The 16,031-nt window shown below is 40.0% G+C and overlaps 1 protein-coding gene across 1 annotated transcript; it reads right to left on the reverse strand.

The window, feature by feature from the left end:
- Nucleotides 1-478: 478 nt before the first annotated feature.
- tmed7 (transmembrane p24 trafficking protein 7) lies at nucleotides 479-9,063 on the reverse strand. Its single transcript, XM_043711079.1, has 3 exons — nucleotides 8,725-9,063; nucleotides 4,488-4,733; nucleotides 479-2,360 (listed from the first exon to the last, which is right to left on the reverse strand). The coding sequence occupies exons 1-3, from the start codon at nucleotides 8,875-8,877 to the stop codon at nucleotides 2,124-2,126; spliced, it is 636 nt and encodes a 211-aa protein (XP_043567014.1). The 5' UTR covers nucleotides 8,878-9,063; the 3' UTR covers nucleotides 479-2,123.
- Nucleotides 9,064-16,031: the final 6,968 nt, after the last annotated feature.

Genomic DNA, 16,031 nt, shown 5'->3' on the forward strand with positions numbered 1-16,031 from the left:
CCTATCGCAATTCCAACGCCCCTCCCCCAAGTCCCTCCTCCCTACCTTTTATCTTAGCCTGCTGGACACACTTCCCTCATTCCTGAAGAAGGGCTTATGCCCGAAACGTCGATTCTCCTGTTTCTTGGATGCTGCCTGACCTGCTGCGCTTTTCCAGCAACACATTTTCAGCTCTGATCTCCAGCATCTGCAGTCCTCACTTTCTCCTAGTACAAGCATCACAAGAACCACTGACACTACATGGAAAATCATGTATACCCTGAGCTGAGATTACCCACTGCTGGCATATATTCAATCTACAATAACCATCGATGACTACTGTGTTTAAGATCTTTCAGAACTGATATCAGATGCAGTGTTTTATATTTTGTATTATCCAACTTCATAGACCTTTCTTCTTGCATCTACTGATAAACTTCCCAAAGCAGGTTTGCGTTTCAATTCCTGAAAACTGAATGAAACTGAATAATAACTCAGATTGATTAGCTAGTGGTTTATGATATAAATACAAGATGCACAATTCTTATGAATACAATATTGTTTTTTCAATAATTTATGCATTTGTAACAAATTCTGTGTTTGCATTGATACAAAATAAAATCAAGCACTCATTGTTTAAGAATTTACAGTGCAACGTGAACATTTTTAATTAAATGAAACAGTTTTAAACACAAGAACTTATCCCAAGTACACATTTTAATAGTTACTATTCTATTATTACTGATCAGACTTGTAATTCCCAGATGTACTATCACAATTGGTTTTATGCCAAAAGCAAGCTTGCATACAAACATCCATTAGTGTACAATTTATTCAGTGGTGTGGGTACTGGAAAAAACAAACTATGCATAACCAAACTTCTGATTATTTAAGTGGGCAATTAATGTTAAATATAGGGAAATGGCAGAAGAAAAATAATCAAATTCTTAATTGGGCAGCATTTAACCTACAATTCTTAAGCATAAAATGCCAACAAAACCAATTGAAGCTCCCATTTAATAGATTTATCATGACCCTGCACTTGACCATTGAATTCTGCTGATTGATTACAATTTTAAAAGTTCTTCTCTTCCTTTAAAGAAAGCATCTATAAAGACTTGACCCTAAACATAATATATAGATTTTTTTATTTAAAAAATCAATTTCATTCAGTGAGAAAACATGCTATGGATAATTTGTTATCCCCTTTACATTTCTAAGCAGAAAAAAATTTACACCCTGCCACATACAATAACCCCAAATTCCTCCTCTTAATCCTTACTGGCTTGATTTACTCAACACTTGTTTATTATTTCAGATTACCAATGTACACAAAATAAACAAAGTCTCACAAAACAAAACAACTTTATTATAAAACAACATCTTGCCTTGAAAAGCATATTTTTCTAACCTTACCAACCTTATAAAATGGCTATTCCACTATCATCATAACTGTTAGTAAACTATGTCAATTTAAAGGGCATGTTAAAATAGGAAAAACATTTACAAGATGTAACCTGACTAGATTTATGTTGAAATACTGTCATTTACGCACAACCACGTGCAATGGAAAAGGTACAAAAATTGCTTCTCAATGCAAATAGCAGTATGCTTAAGAACTGCTTTAGTATTTCTATAGTTACATCACTTTAACAAACCAAAAGCACAAGTGATAATTCAATCTGATTCCTGCTGCTTGTTCAAGAAAGGTCTTAAAACATCTGGATGCCTAACAGACTAATGGTGATAAGTGAAGGTAGTTGGGTTTTAAGTTAGCTTTGATACCTTAAGGTCAAACAATTAATGTTCAATTTTATTACAGCAAAGTCTGAGATGTGTCACTGATTACATATTTCAAAAGATGCATGAACTAGGAATCATGTGACAAAGCAAAATAATCAATGGCTTTGTCCCCATTGTGGACATAGCTCATTGCGTAGATAGCTGTTGTGACATCCAGCTGTTGTAAAATGTTAACATTCTATCTTCAAATATCTGATCTGCTAAATAACCCAAAGTGATGAGAAAATCAGCTCAAGAAGGATTTTAATCTTAACAGTTTTCTTGAACTTAATCTTCAAACACGCAAGATACTGAACTGAAAACTGTCAGGTACTGCTTCAGCTTTATGCCACAGCTACTTGTTATGAACCTACACGTGTGGAAGTGGTTCTTTTGTCTGAGAAGAAGCTCCTAAGGAGAACCACCTGGCCAAGACTCACAACCAACAAGATAAGAGCTTCACCTATGGACCAAAAAGCAACCCTTGAGTTGAGGTCCTCAGCACGACTTCGACCTTGTGCTTCCCTGAGACGGAAATGAGTTTGGTAATCGATGACAGATTTCATGGCTTCGTGCATTGTGACACAAGCTGACTCCATCTGTTTCATTTTAAAAGTGAAAGCATAAGTATGGTGAACAAAATAAAGAATCTAATTTTAAGAAAAATATTTCATTTACTCACATCAAAACCCATAGTACTGTACAGTAAATCAACAATATTAAAATGTCACTCACCAAGAAATTTTTAGCAAAGAATTTATTCTATCAAGTCTTATCTCATTTGTTACCAGTACTTTGTTAACCTTCAGCTGCCTACATAATTTTTTACATTTACTAAAATTGATTCATCCCCAATGCATTCTGAATTATTAATCAAAATATGTTCCAAACTGCATGTAAATCAACAATTTAAATACTTGACACTATTATTAGCTAAAGCAATTTCCCATTGAAGTTTAGATTCATCACACTGTCAAGTCCTACTTTAAAGCACAAATGTGTAGACAGTAGAATTTATTGTGTTTTGTATATTTCTCAACAGAATAGGAAGAGCTGCTTTAAAGATCTTATTTCAGTTCAATTTATAATCACATGAATCACAGATCAAAGAAATCAATGAAAATAAGTATCCATAACATCAAAATTAACTTATCTAAGTAAAACCATTCATCTTAGAACCAATCCTTGCTAAAACTGTTTCCAAAGTTCTGCTAGTAGTAAGTTAGAGATGAAGTTAGACCAGTTATAAAATAATGTTCTAATACTCATTGCAATACTATCCTAGTGGGATATCTGATGGAACCTGTGTGTTATTACTCATGATTACATTTAAAATTTAGGGACATTAAAGTTTGTCTACAATTGTTCTTGCATTAATTGTCTAGAAAACGTTTTTAGGATTCTTGAAAGATTAAGACAAAAATTACTTTATACAACCAAAAATTTAATTACTTTTGAAACTCAACACTGACCTCAACTTATCTAAAGGATAACATACTTATTGAAAATATATATAGTTTAACTGAAAACGTTGTTAAACAAATTTTATTTTGAAACTACAAAGGGCACAGGGGCTCTGTTTAATACAAAAAGTGTCGAACAATGAGTTTTACCTCCACAGCTTATGTTTTATGAATGGCTCAAGAAAGATCAAGATGGGAATTAGGGATTGAATATAGATATATTTTTAAAGCTGGGGGAAACACTGTTACTCCTCTTGACCCAGAAGCAGCTGATGGATCCAGCTCCCCTCAGCTCACTGCAGAATATCCCTAAAAGATTCTGACAATATGAATTCAAATTAAATCACAAAAAATGAGGCACAGCCTTCTTAAAAGGCTTTGATGACTAAACTGCAGCCCAACAGCAGATTGATCTCCGGATCCTCACATTCCTTCCGTTAAAATCAGGAGAAGGCCGGCAGGTTGCTGTTGCAGACTCAACATTACAAATTGCCCCAACCCAAGTCCATCGATTTAAAAAAAGTTAAAATTAACCATTCAGCGATCTTGCAAATACAGGTATTAGGAAAACAAACTTGAGGAGTTTGTCTTATGAAGAGAGATTGTAGTTAGCCAATGTGCTCAAGGGTTTATAAGCATAAGAGGAGGTTTAATTAGATATATAAAAGGTGCTGAAGGGGACTGACAAAGCCTGTTTCCCTTTGTAGGACTATCTAGAACAAGAAGCCATAGTTTTAGGAATAAAGATAGCAGATTTAAGACAGATGTGGAGAAATTCTCTCCAAGGGTGTGAATCTGTGGAATTCACTACCCCAGTGTGAGATAGATGCCAGGGCACAGTAAGATTGAGGAGATAGATGACAGGTTTTTAATTAATGAATTGAAGGGTTATAGAGAGAGGGGGGGCAGGAAAGAGGAGACCAAGTTGAGATCAGCCATGATTGCATTAAATGACAAAGCAGATTGGAGGGACTGAATTGCCTACTCCTGCTCAGTTCTTATAGCAATGCAAAATTACTCTAATAAATACAGTCAAGTACATTATTTCTCCTCATTAACAAATAATACCATTTGTCCCTTATTGGTGCACAGGCTGTTAATCAAATCAAAATTTATTTCCAGAAATTATTACTGTTGAAGTTGGCAGTATCTTTTGAGATTTTAAAAAAGACCGGTAAATTGAAAGGAATTTTTTTGTGTTAAAACTTAATCAACTTGAAATAGAATCTATTAAAAATTTCAAAGAACATAGTGCTCTAGTACCTGAGTCAATGCAGAGACTCTGTTTTCATTGGGAAATAAAGGCGGGTCATCCCCAACCTGGAAATCAAAATACACAGTTTTGTGTGTGAAGGTGGAAAACTCATTGCTGAAACAGAACTTATACGTTCCATTTTTAGCAGCTGTGAAGGTGAAACTGTCGTACTGTTTCTTCATCTCTTTGTACAAAACCGCACCATCAGCATCTTCGAGCCGACAGTCAACATCGTAATGACCACCAGTAATGACCTGTTAAATATGCAAAAGATTAAACAACTTAGGCACATTAAAATGACAAGTGTCAAGCAATTAAACAGAAAACATCAACACAAGCATAAAATTTTCTCAAAAAAATTTACAAAGAAAAGGTTTCACCGACTTGTAGACTTTATTTCAGTTAAATCTGAAAATGTTGGAAACATTCAGGAGTATCTGTAAAAAGAGTTAATGCTTCTGCTCAACCTGAAACATTTACTGTTCTTCCTCTGTACAGATGCTACTACAGCTACTTTGCTAATTTCAGATTTCCGTTATCCAGAGTGTTGCCTTTGCTTCAGCTAAATCAGACTTTATAATATTCAATAAACTTGTATTAAATTCTGGTTTTCATAATTTCAAGCAGTCGACATGTTAGGATTGAAAGGGAAAACACGATGGCCCAGATTTTCTGATGGCTAGATGGTTGTTTCTGTGGCGTTGACTTCAGAGTTGGGCATTGGGACCTTGCAGAATCTGAGCAGGTGAATTGGAGAAATGTGCCTGAGAAATCTAAATTTTCAAATGTCAATTTCCCTGCATTTGGAACCCACCAGAAGGTTGAAGTGTTCAGACTTAATTAAGCTAATAGTTAACCAGGAAAAGTACAGTATGTTTTTCATCCTCAAAATGCCTGGGTAACTATTCAATAAAATTCCTTACTCACCACTAGCACCCCTCCCCAACTATACTCACTCAATATCTGACACCCCACTTCCAATCCAACCGACATTAGCACCTTCTTTCCAGCCTGATCCCCCGTCTTAACCTCTAAACACGTATCCATTAACCTGAGACAGTAGTTCATCGCCTCTCCTGCTGGTTTCAAGGATTTCTGAGCAGGTTCCTAACAGGGGTCTCCTGGCCCAGAATCTCCAAAGCACAAATCATTCAAGGGTACTTGGGTCATTTTAAAATTTGATCAAGGTTAGAATTAGGGTTCCAATACTAAATATAGACTATACTTCACCCAAGACGCGACCCAATTAAATTTTTGATATCAAACAAAACAGTCTGTAAGAGATGCTAAAAACTTATTTTTGAGAGATTATTAGGCACCATCTATTGGGTAGTAAATGAACAGCATTTGGATCTCCACAGTGATTTTCCACAAATTTCAGCCACAGGAAAATCAGAGACAAGAAAGAAATTAAGGGCCCATTCAATGGGCGGCACGATTGCTTAGTGGTTAGCACTGCTGCCCCACAGCACCAGGGTCCCAGGTTCAATTCTAGCCTCAGGCAACTGTGTGTGGAGTTTGCACATTCTCCCTGTATCTGCGTAGGTTTTCTCTGGGTGCTCCGGTTTCCTCCCACAAACCAAAGATGTGCGGGTCAGGTGAATTGGCCATGCTAAATTGTCTATAGTGTTAGGTGCGTTAGTCAAGAGGGGGGTGAGTTACTCTTCGGAGGGTCGGTGTGGACCAAAAGGCCTGTTTCCACACTGTAGGGAATCTAATCTAATTGAAATACAGGTCAAGGAAGTCCACAAAACTTGTGCTTCAAGACAACAAATTCATCTAATCTTAGTGGTATAAATTTAAAATATTTGAATTGTACTTTCAGATTACATGCACATTATAATGATTTGTCTGGTGAACATTACGCAGGAAACTTGAAAACTAAGTCTAAGATTGCACATGCGTGTTTGGGAACAGGTCAATTTCAATAACGCAAAAAACAAACATGGCTTAATATGTTTGAGACAGAAAACGGATGTTGAATTATGGCAGGCAATTTGGAACTAGACTAAGATCAAGGCATCCTTATTTTTCAGGTGCAATGGTTTCTCAATATGGAAGTCACATACGTAGAGATCAAATAAAATCTGTCTTATCCACATGAAAAACATATTGGGGAACACCAACTATGGAGAAAAGAATGAATTTGCTACAGAAATCGCTTGCATGTAGCTCATAAACAATCTAAGTGCAAGTTCAAATTGCTTTTTCAAGTACCTGCTGACATCAAAATCAAACACCAAACGGTCTAAAATTACACAAAGTATAACTGACAATTCACATTTAGACATGATCAATGACAATTTGAAAGAAAATGCCAGCAGAGGCTTGTCACCTGAATACAGTATATACAAGATAACATACAGCTCCTGATTAACACCAAACTGGAAACACCCCATCTTAAACAAATCCTACTGCGAAGGGTTAAGTATATGGATAAGTGAGGGGGCTACCATTTCAGATCAATGGTTGAAGGCTTATGATAAATTTGGGATGGAATCAGGTTAGAAAGGGGTTGCAGGTGTCAGTCAGATCAGAAGTGGGGTGTTGAAAATCAAGGGCTGTAGTATGAGTGGTTACTCAGGGCTCAGTTTAACCATCATTCAGAAGTTACAGTAGGTTTTGCATCCTCTAACCTTTCCTGGTTAACTTATTGGAGTCTTAACACTCCAAATTTGCATTTTGAGGGCTCTTCTGGGACATTCCAGATGCTGGAAAATTTGTCAAATAGAGATTAACTGCCCATTTACAAGCTGTTCTGTAGATTAACAAGACTAACTTGCCGAAACATGTCTGCCAGAATTTGGAACACTCGTGGAGATTAGAAACGCAATCAGTTTAATTTGAACTAATTTGATGAGTACAGGTAACAATAGTTGGAAGTGTTATCAGTACACCATTTTTAATTTGTGTTATCCAATGAGGAGAGGTTCAACAGGCTAGGAAAGTACCTGAAATTTAGAATAAGAGGTGGCTTGATTTAACCATTATAAAAACCCAAGAGGTCCTGGCAAGGAGGTTGAGGTGAAGATTTATGCTCTTATGATAGAATCTAGAGCTAGGGGTCACAGTTTTAAAATCAGACATTTTGCATTTAAAACAAAGATTAAGCAAAATATATTTCTCTGACAGTCGAGTGTCTTTGGAACTCTCTTCCTGAGGTGGTGGTGGGAGCATTGTACTTGAACATTTTTTAAGTCACATGTAAAGATAGTCTTCATAAGTAACAGGGGTGAAAAGCCATCTGACAGACAGGAAACCAGATGAGCTTACAATCACATCGACCACAATCTTACTAAGTGACAGAACAGGCTGGAGGGGTGAATGGCTTCTTCATAAGCATTATGTTTGTAATTTCAAAAATACATTTTTTCCTATTAAATGCACCTCAAAAGATGAACATTGATCTTCCTTCCTGCACAGTAGCTTCTCCTCCATAAAGGGAGGACAAAAACATTCCAGATCACTTTCATTTCACAGCTATATTATCAAACAATTTGATTCAAATGGATAGATATTAACATTGATTATCAGAAGCTGATCTTAAAAGAGGAAAGGGGTGGAAAGATTTAGAGTGGTAATTCCAGAATGTAAGGTTTTAAAAGTTGAAGGCACAGACACAAAAAGTTGAGTGCTTAAAACAGGGAATGTAGAAGTGGTTAGAAATGAAGGCAACAGATCCTTAGAGTATGTGTACCTAGAAATGATTAGAGATGGGGCATTCAGAGTAGAATGCACAACGTTTGATCAGCTAATGTGAGTCCGGCTAGGATTATATTGGAAGAGTCAAGTTTGGAGAGAACTAAGGCAGAACTGAGAGTTTCAGCAGATAAGCCAAACAACTTTACATAAAAAGTGCAGATGTGAATAGAAGACCATCGCTGGATTAAAAAGTGTTAACCAAGGTAGCAAACAGTCCAGGTTCACACACGGGCAGCAACGGCAGGGGGTATTGACGCCAGCTCCTCGACTGTCACGGGCACAATGAATACTGTGTACAAGGAGAAAATTAAAACCACACCCTCAATCGGACTTGTAGCCCAGAGAATGCGACATACGCCAATATTTACAGCGCGTACCCAGATATAACACAATCTTCACCACCCACCCACCTCTCTGCTGGTTCATCTACCCCCATCACTCCATCTTTAGAGCTACCACAGTTCCTCAGCTGCAATATCCCGGTCTCACTGAAACCACATCTCCCCCTCCCAGGCCCTGGCCCTGGCCCCGGCCTGGCCTGACCTGGAACTCCAGTGTACACTTGGTGCCCTGCACGATGTCCTCGTAGAAACACTGCTTGGCGTTGTCGGGTAATTCGAAGGTGAGCTCGGAGCCCCGGAGCAGCGCCACCAGAAGCTGGGCCCACAGAAGCTGCAGTAAGAGCCTGGCCCACATGCCGGCTCGAACAGACCTTGCCGGGATGAACGGGGAACGGGTGAAGTTTCACAGCCGACAGCGAGGTCCCCGCGGACGGATTTAAAAGTGAAGCGGCGGCTGCGGCTCCTGGGCGCTAAAGCTCCCGGATGTCGAGACGCAGGAACCAGACGTGGCACCGCAGCTCTACCCGGATGTGTAACCTCTCACCCCCGCCAAGGAGGACACTGCACCTGCGCGGTCATGCTGCTTCTCAACCAGTCAGTATGGGAGGGAGGCAGCTTGCTGGTAGTGACAGTAATGCTGAGCTCAAAGCCGACAACATTTTGATGATCTGGCATCCCTAGACAAACCTGTTGTGCTTGCAGGGCTTGAAATAAAAGAAAAGAGATGCAGGGAGAAGATAGTAATTAGATATGAGCATTTAACATTTAATTACAACTTGAATATTGCTCAAAAAAAGGAACATGTCACTGTTGGAATTTTTCATTTTCCGGCAGATGCAGGAATTCCAAATTTCAAAACAAACACCAGTTTGTACTGCACGACAACAAAGTGCTGATTGCATTTTCCTTATGTGAAGCATTGCAGTGGAACCAGTGAGTAGTTATCCCCAACAAAAGCAGAAATGCTGTGCTTGACAAAGGATCATTGGACTCAACTTTAACTCTGTTTTCTTTCCACAGCTGCTGCAAGACTTGCTACCTTTCTCTAACACTTTCCACTTTTGTTTCAGATCTCCTGCATTTGTAGTTCTTGCTTTTTTTCTCACAATCTTAATCACTTCTATCAGATTGCCCCTCAACCTCTTGTGTTCCAGTGAAAGAAACCCAGTCTATCCAACCTTTTTTGATAGCTAAAATCCCCATACCAGGCAACATCCTGGTAAACCTTTTCTGTACCCTCTCCAAAGCATCCAGATCCTTCTGGTAGTGTGGTGACCAGAACTGTATGCAATATTTCAAGTGTGGCCTAACTAAAGTTGTATAAAGCTGCAGCATAACTTATCTGTCCTTATACTCAATGCTCCTCCCAGTGAAGGCAAGCATGCCATAGGGCTTTTTTTAACTATCTTATTTACCTATGCAGCCACCTTCTCCTTCAAGTGGGAGGCCTTTAAAAGTGAAATAGCTAGAGTTCAAGGTCTATATGTTCCTGTAAGGGTGAAAGGCCAGGTTGACAGGAATAGGAAACCCTGGATGATGAGATATTGAGGCTTTGAACATAAAAAAAAAGAAAGAGGTATGCCTGAAGTCCCAGCATCTGGGATCAATGGAATCCCTGGAGGTATATAGGGGATACGGGAGTTTATGAAGAAGGAAATCAGGAGGGTGAAAAGGGGGCACAAGATAGCCTTGGCTGAAAAGATGTTCTTTAAGTATATTAAAGGAAAAAGAATAACTAGAGAGAGAATAGGACCCCTCAAGAACCAAATTGATCATGTATGTGTAGAACTGCAGGAGATGGACAAGGACTTCAATGAATATTTCTTCTCTGCGTTTACCGTGGAGGAGGACATGAAGACTTAGGAACTTCGGGAAGTTTGTGGTCATATCTTGGGGACAGTCCGTATCACCGTTGAAGAGATGTTGGATGTATTAGAAAGTATGAAGGTGGATAAACCGCCTGGTCCTGACCAGATATATCCAAGAACACTGCAAGAGGCTGCAAAAGAAATTGCAGGGGCTGTGACTGATATTTATGCATCATCATTAGCCTAGAAGAGTACCTTAAAGACTGGAGGGTAACGAATGTTGTACACTTATTCAAGAAGGGCTGCAAAGAAAAACTTTGGAAATATAGACCAGTAAGCCTACCATCCGTGGTAGGTAAGTTACTTGAGAAGATTCTGAGAGATGAGATATACATGCATTTGGAAAGAGAGGGTTTGATTAGGAATAGTCAGCATGGCTTTGGGGGAGATCATGCCTTACAAATGTGTTAGAGTTCTTTGATAAAATGAGATGAGGGCAGGGTGATAGATGCAATTTGTATGGATTTCAGTAAAGCCTTTGATAAGGAGATCATGCCTTACAAATGTGTTAGAGTTCTTTGATAAAATAACCAGATGAGGGCAGGGTGATAGATGCAATTTGTATGGATTTCAGTAAAGCCTTTGATAAGGTTCCACATGGCAGGCTGCTGTGGAAGGTTAGATCGCATGGAATGCAGCGTGAGCTGGCAAATTGGATACACAATTGGCTTGATGGTAGGAAGCAGAGGGTTATAGTAGAAGGATGCTTGTTGGATCGGAGGCCTGTGACTAGTGGGTTGGTGCTAGGTCCATTGCTGTTTGTTATCTATTTTGAGGATTTGGATGAGAATGTACAAGGTATGATTAGTAAATTTGCAGATGACACTATAATAGGAGGTATCTGTGAGGAAGCTAATCAAAAATTGCAGGAGGACCTTAATCAGCTGGGGAAATGGGCTGAGAAATGATAAATGGAATTTAATATAGATAAGTTTGAGATCTTGCATTTTGGAAAGTCACATTAAGGTAGGAGTTTCATGGTGAATGGTAGCACCTTAGGAGTATAGTGGAACAGAGGGACATTGGAGTTAAGGTGCACGTTTCTCTGAAAGTGGAGTCACATGTAGACAGGGCGGTGAAGAAGGCTTTTGGCGCATTAGCCTTCATCAGTCATGACATTGAGTATGGAAGTTGGGCAGTTATGTTGCAGTCATACAGAACATTGGTGAGGCTGCATTTGAAATATTGTGTTCAGTTGGGTCACCTTGTTATAGGAAGGATGTTATTAAACTGGAAAGAGTGCAGAAGGAATTTACAAGGATGTTGCCAGGACTCAACGGTCTGGACCAGCTAGGATTTTTTCGTTTAGAGCTTAGGAGATTGAGGGGGATCTTATAGAATTGTGTAAGAATATGAGAGGCATGGATAGAGTGAATGCACTCAGTCTATTTCCCAGGGTTGGGGAACCAAGGACTAGAGGGCATCAATTTAAGGTTATGGGGAAAGAATAAAAGGGAACCTAAGGGGCAACTTTTTGTACACAGAGGCTGGTATGCCTGTGGATTGAGCTGCTAGCAGCAGAGGTTGAAGCAGGTACATTAACAACATTTAAAAGGCATTTGAACAAATACATGGATAGGAAAGGTTTAGAAGGATATGGACCAAGTGCAGGGAATTGAGGTTAGCCTTGATGGACATTTTGGTTGGCATGGACCTGTTTGGGCCAAAGGCCCTGTCTCCATTCTGTAGGACTCTATGATTTTCTATGACTATGACTCTATCTGTGGAACTCCACACCCAGATAGAGGGAAGTATTTTCCCAAGGGGCCAATTACTAGGGGACACAGGTTCAAAGTGCAAGGGAAGAGGTTTAAAAGTGATGTGTGAGGCAAGGTTTTCACACAAAAGATGTGAGTGCCTGGAATGCATTGCCAGAGGTGGTGGTGGAAGCAAATACTATAGTAGCATTCAAGAAGCACCTGGATGAAGACATAAATAGAGGTATACGGATCCTGCAAGTGAAGACAGTTTTATTATGGAAGGGCAAGATTTGTCAGCACAGGCATTGAGGGCCAGAGGCCTAATCCTGTGCAGTATTCTTCTTCCTTGTTCTTCTTGTTTTCATTTCGATATTGTTTCATTCTGTTTCAAATTCCACATTTCCATATAACTTGGAAAATCTTTGATTCCCTTACCTAATGAGCATATATCAACCTCTGCCTTTAAAACAACAATGACTTCAAGTTCTGAGGTAGAGAATTCCAAAGTTGCAAATCTTCTCAGAGAAAAATAAAATTCTCATTGTTCCTGAAAGGGCAACCCAGACATTCAAGCAGTGTGTCCTAATTTTAGACTCAGTCATGAGTAAGCAGCCTTTCTGCACTCACCTTTCTGACACTGTTCAAGATTCTATATCATTCAATCAAGGTACCCTCACTCTTCTGAACTCCAGTGGAAACTCCTTTTCTCATAAGACAATCCCCTCATTCCAAGTTTCAATCTATTACATTTTTAATAAACTACTAACAATGCATTTAGACCCTTTCTTAAATAAGGAGACCAAAATTGCACACAATATTTGAGATATGATCTCACCAACACCATTTTTGGTAATTCAAGATGGAGGACGGGAGAAAATTGTGGCAGTAAGAGCTGCTCCTTTTTTTTTTGAGGTATTTTCAGTGTTGGACCTGATTTCCTCAAATTCTAGGAGCAGTATTTACTGTTTCATAAGGTGTTGCATTGTTTGGGAACTTGGCAGTGACCACACGGGAAGTGATTCAGAAGTAAGAGAAAGTGAGGACTACAGATGCTCGAGATCAGAGCTTAAAAATGTGTTGCTGGAAAAGCGCAGCAGGTCAGGCAGCATCAAAGGAGCAGGAGAATCGACGTTTCGGGAATAAGCCCTTCTTCTTTCCTGAAGAAGGGCTTATGTCCGAAACGTCGATTTTGATGCTGCCTGACCTGCTACGCTTTTCCAGCAACACAATTTTAAACAGAGAAGTAAACCTATACTGCTGTCTGACCCAGTAATAACCTGCACAGCTGCTGCCTTTGCTGTTTGGTTTCAAGTATCTCTGGACATTGGAGTTCGTTCTAGGGAAAATAAACAAACAGCAAAATTCCCAGGTGACCTTTGAGAAACCTGTGTGTGGGAGGCCACAGTAGCAGGAGTCATAAAATCATTAAGTCATAGAGATGTACAGCACAGAAGCAGACCCTTCGGTCCAACTTGTCCATGCCGACCAGATATCCTAATCTAATCTAGTCCCATTTGCCAGCACTTGGCCAGCAGCTAAGTATCTTTTTAAAGTGTAACCTTACTGGTTTTCTTTTATAAATCTACAATTGAGAGTAGAATGAGTTCTTTTTTGATTGTATGGTTTTATTGAGATCTGTCTCTTGATTTAACTTCAAAAGTATAAAAACATTAGTACTAAGTAAGCCTGGAGCAGTGTTTTTAGAGCAGCAAGATAATGCTATTTTCTGGGTCTGTAGATTGTTAAGGTGTAAAGATGGCCTTTAGTAGAATGATGTGCTTTTCCTGTTGGATGTGGGAAATCAGAGAGAGCTTCCATGCTATTGATGATTAGATTAGATTACTTAGAGTGTTGAAACAGGCCCTTCGGCCCAACAAGTCCACACCGACCCACTGAAGCGCAAACCACCCATACCCCTACATTATCCCTTTAACCTAACTCTACAGGCAATTTAGCATGGCCAATTCACCTGACCCGCACATCTTTGGTCTGTGGGAGGAAACCGGAGCACCCGGACGAAACCCACGCAGACACGGGGAGAATGTGCAAACTCCACACAGTCAGTCGCCTGAGTCGGGAATTGAACCCGGGTCTCTGGCGCTGTGAGGCAGCAGTGCTAACCACTGTGCCACCGTGCCGCCCACGCATTATGTCTGCAGGAATGTGATTCCTATCCTATGGATTGGTTGGAGCGGCAGTTAAAGGCAATGAGGAATTTAAAGGCAAGAGTGTGTAATGGATGGTAGTTGCAGGGAGAGAGATAAACCAAAGATACAGATAGATGGGTTACCTCCAGAAAAGATAGGAGAAGGAGGCAGGTAATGCAGGAGTCTCCTGGGGCTATCCTGTGGCATCCCACAGTGTGCTTTATTCGGAAAATAATGCGGACTGTAACGCACTCTCAGGGACCAGCAGGAAGTTGTTATACACATTAGAGCTAACGACGTAGGAAGAGGAACAAGATTTTGAGGAAACAATATCGGAAGTTAGGAGGAATTTGAAAAGGAGATCCTCAAGGGTAGTAATATCTGGATTAGTCCTGGTGACATGAGCTAGTTAGGGTAGGAATAGTAGATGAATGTGTGGCTGAGGACCTGGTGCAGGAGAGGATTCACATTTTTGAATCATTGGAATTTCTTTTGGGGTAGAAGTGACCTGTATAATAAGGATGGATTGCACCTGAAATAGAAGGGGACTAATATTGGGCAGGACGATTTACTACAGCTGCTCGGGATGATTTAAACTAGTAAAGGGTAAGGGAGGTGGATGTGACCCAGAAGATAGTGAGGAAACAGATCAGTCTGAGACTGGTACAGTTAGGAAGAGGAATGAGCCAAACAGACAGGACAGGCAGGAACAAAATAAAGAATGAGGTAAGACTGATAAATTAAACTGCATTTATTTCAGTGCGAGAAACATAACAGATAAGGTAGATGAACTGAGGGCATGGGTCGGGAACATGGGACTGGGATATCATAGCAATTACAGACACATGGACAGGACTGGCAGCTTAATGTTCCAGGGTATAGATGCTACAGCAAGGAGAAAGTGAGGTCTGCAGATGCTGGAGATCAGAGCTGAAAATGTGTTGCAGGAAAAGCGCAGCAGGCCAGGCAGCATCCAGGGAGCAGGAGAATCGACGTTTCGGGCATAATTCCTGAAGAAGGGCTTATGCCCGAAACGTCGATTCTCCTGTTCCCTGGATGCTGCCTGACCTGCTGCGCTTTTCCAGCAACACATTTTCATGCTACAGCAAGGACCAAGGTAGGGAAGGAGGGTGTGTGGCAAGAGAGAGGGGGTGGCAAGAGAGGAGGGGGTGTGGTATTTTGATTAATTATAACATTATGGCTGATTTAAGGAGGATATTCCTGGGTATACGTACGGGGAAGTTATTTGGGTGGAACTGAAAAATAAGAAAGGGATGAGCACCTTATTGGGATTGTACTATAGACCCCCGATAATCAGTGGGAAATTGAGAAATAAATTTATAAGGAGATCTCAATTACCTGTAAGAATGATAGGATGGTTGTGTTGCGGGATTTTAACTTTCTAAACAAAGCCTGGGCCTACCATAGGGTTAAGGATTTAGATAGAGAGGAATTTGTTAAGAGTGTACAAGAACATTTTCTGGTCCAGTATGTGGATGTACCCACTAGACAAGGTGCAAAACTTGACCTACTCTTGGGAAATAAGACAGAGCAGGTGTCTGAGGTGACGTGGGGGAGCACTTTGGGGCCACTGACCATAATTCTATTAGTTTTAAAATAGTGATGGGAAAGGTCAGACCAGATCTAAAAGTAAAAGTCCTAAATTAGAGAAGGACCATTTTGGAAGGTATTAGGCAAGAACTTTCAAAAGTTGATTGAGGATAGGTGTTTGCAGGTAAAGGGACAGCTGGAAAATGGGAAGCCTTCAGAAATGAGATAACGAGAGTCCAGAGA

Source organism: Chiloscyllium plagiosum, chromosome 2, assembly GCF_004010195.1.
Source record: "Chiloscyllium plagiosum isolate BGI_BamShark_2017 chromosome 2, ASM401019v2, whole genome shotgun sequence".
In the NCBI taxonomy this organism is placed as follows: domain Eukaryota; kingdom Metazoa; phylum Chordata; class Chondrichthyes; order Orectolobiformes; family Hemiscylliidae; genus Chiloscyllium; species Chiloscyllium plagiosum.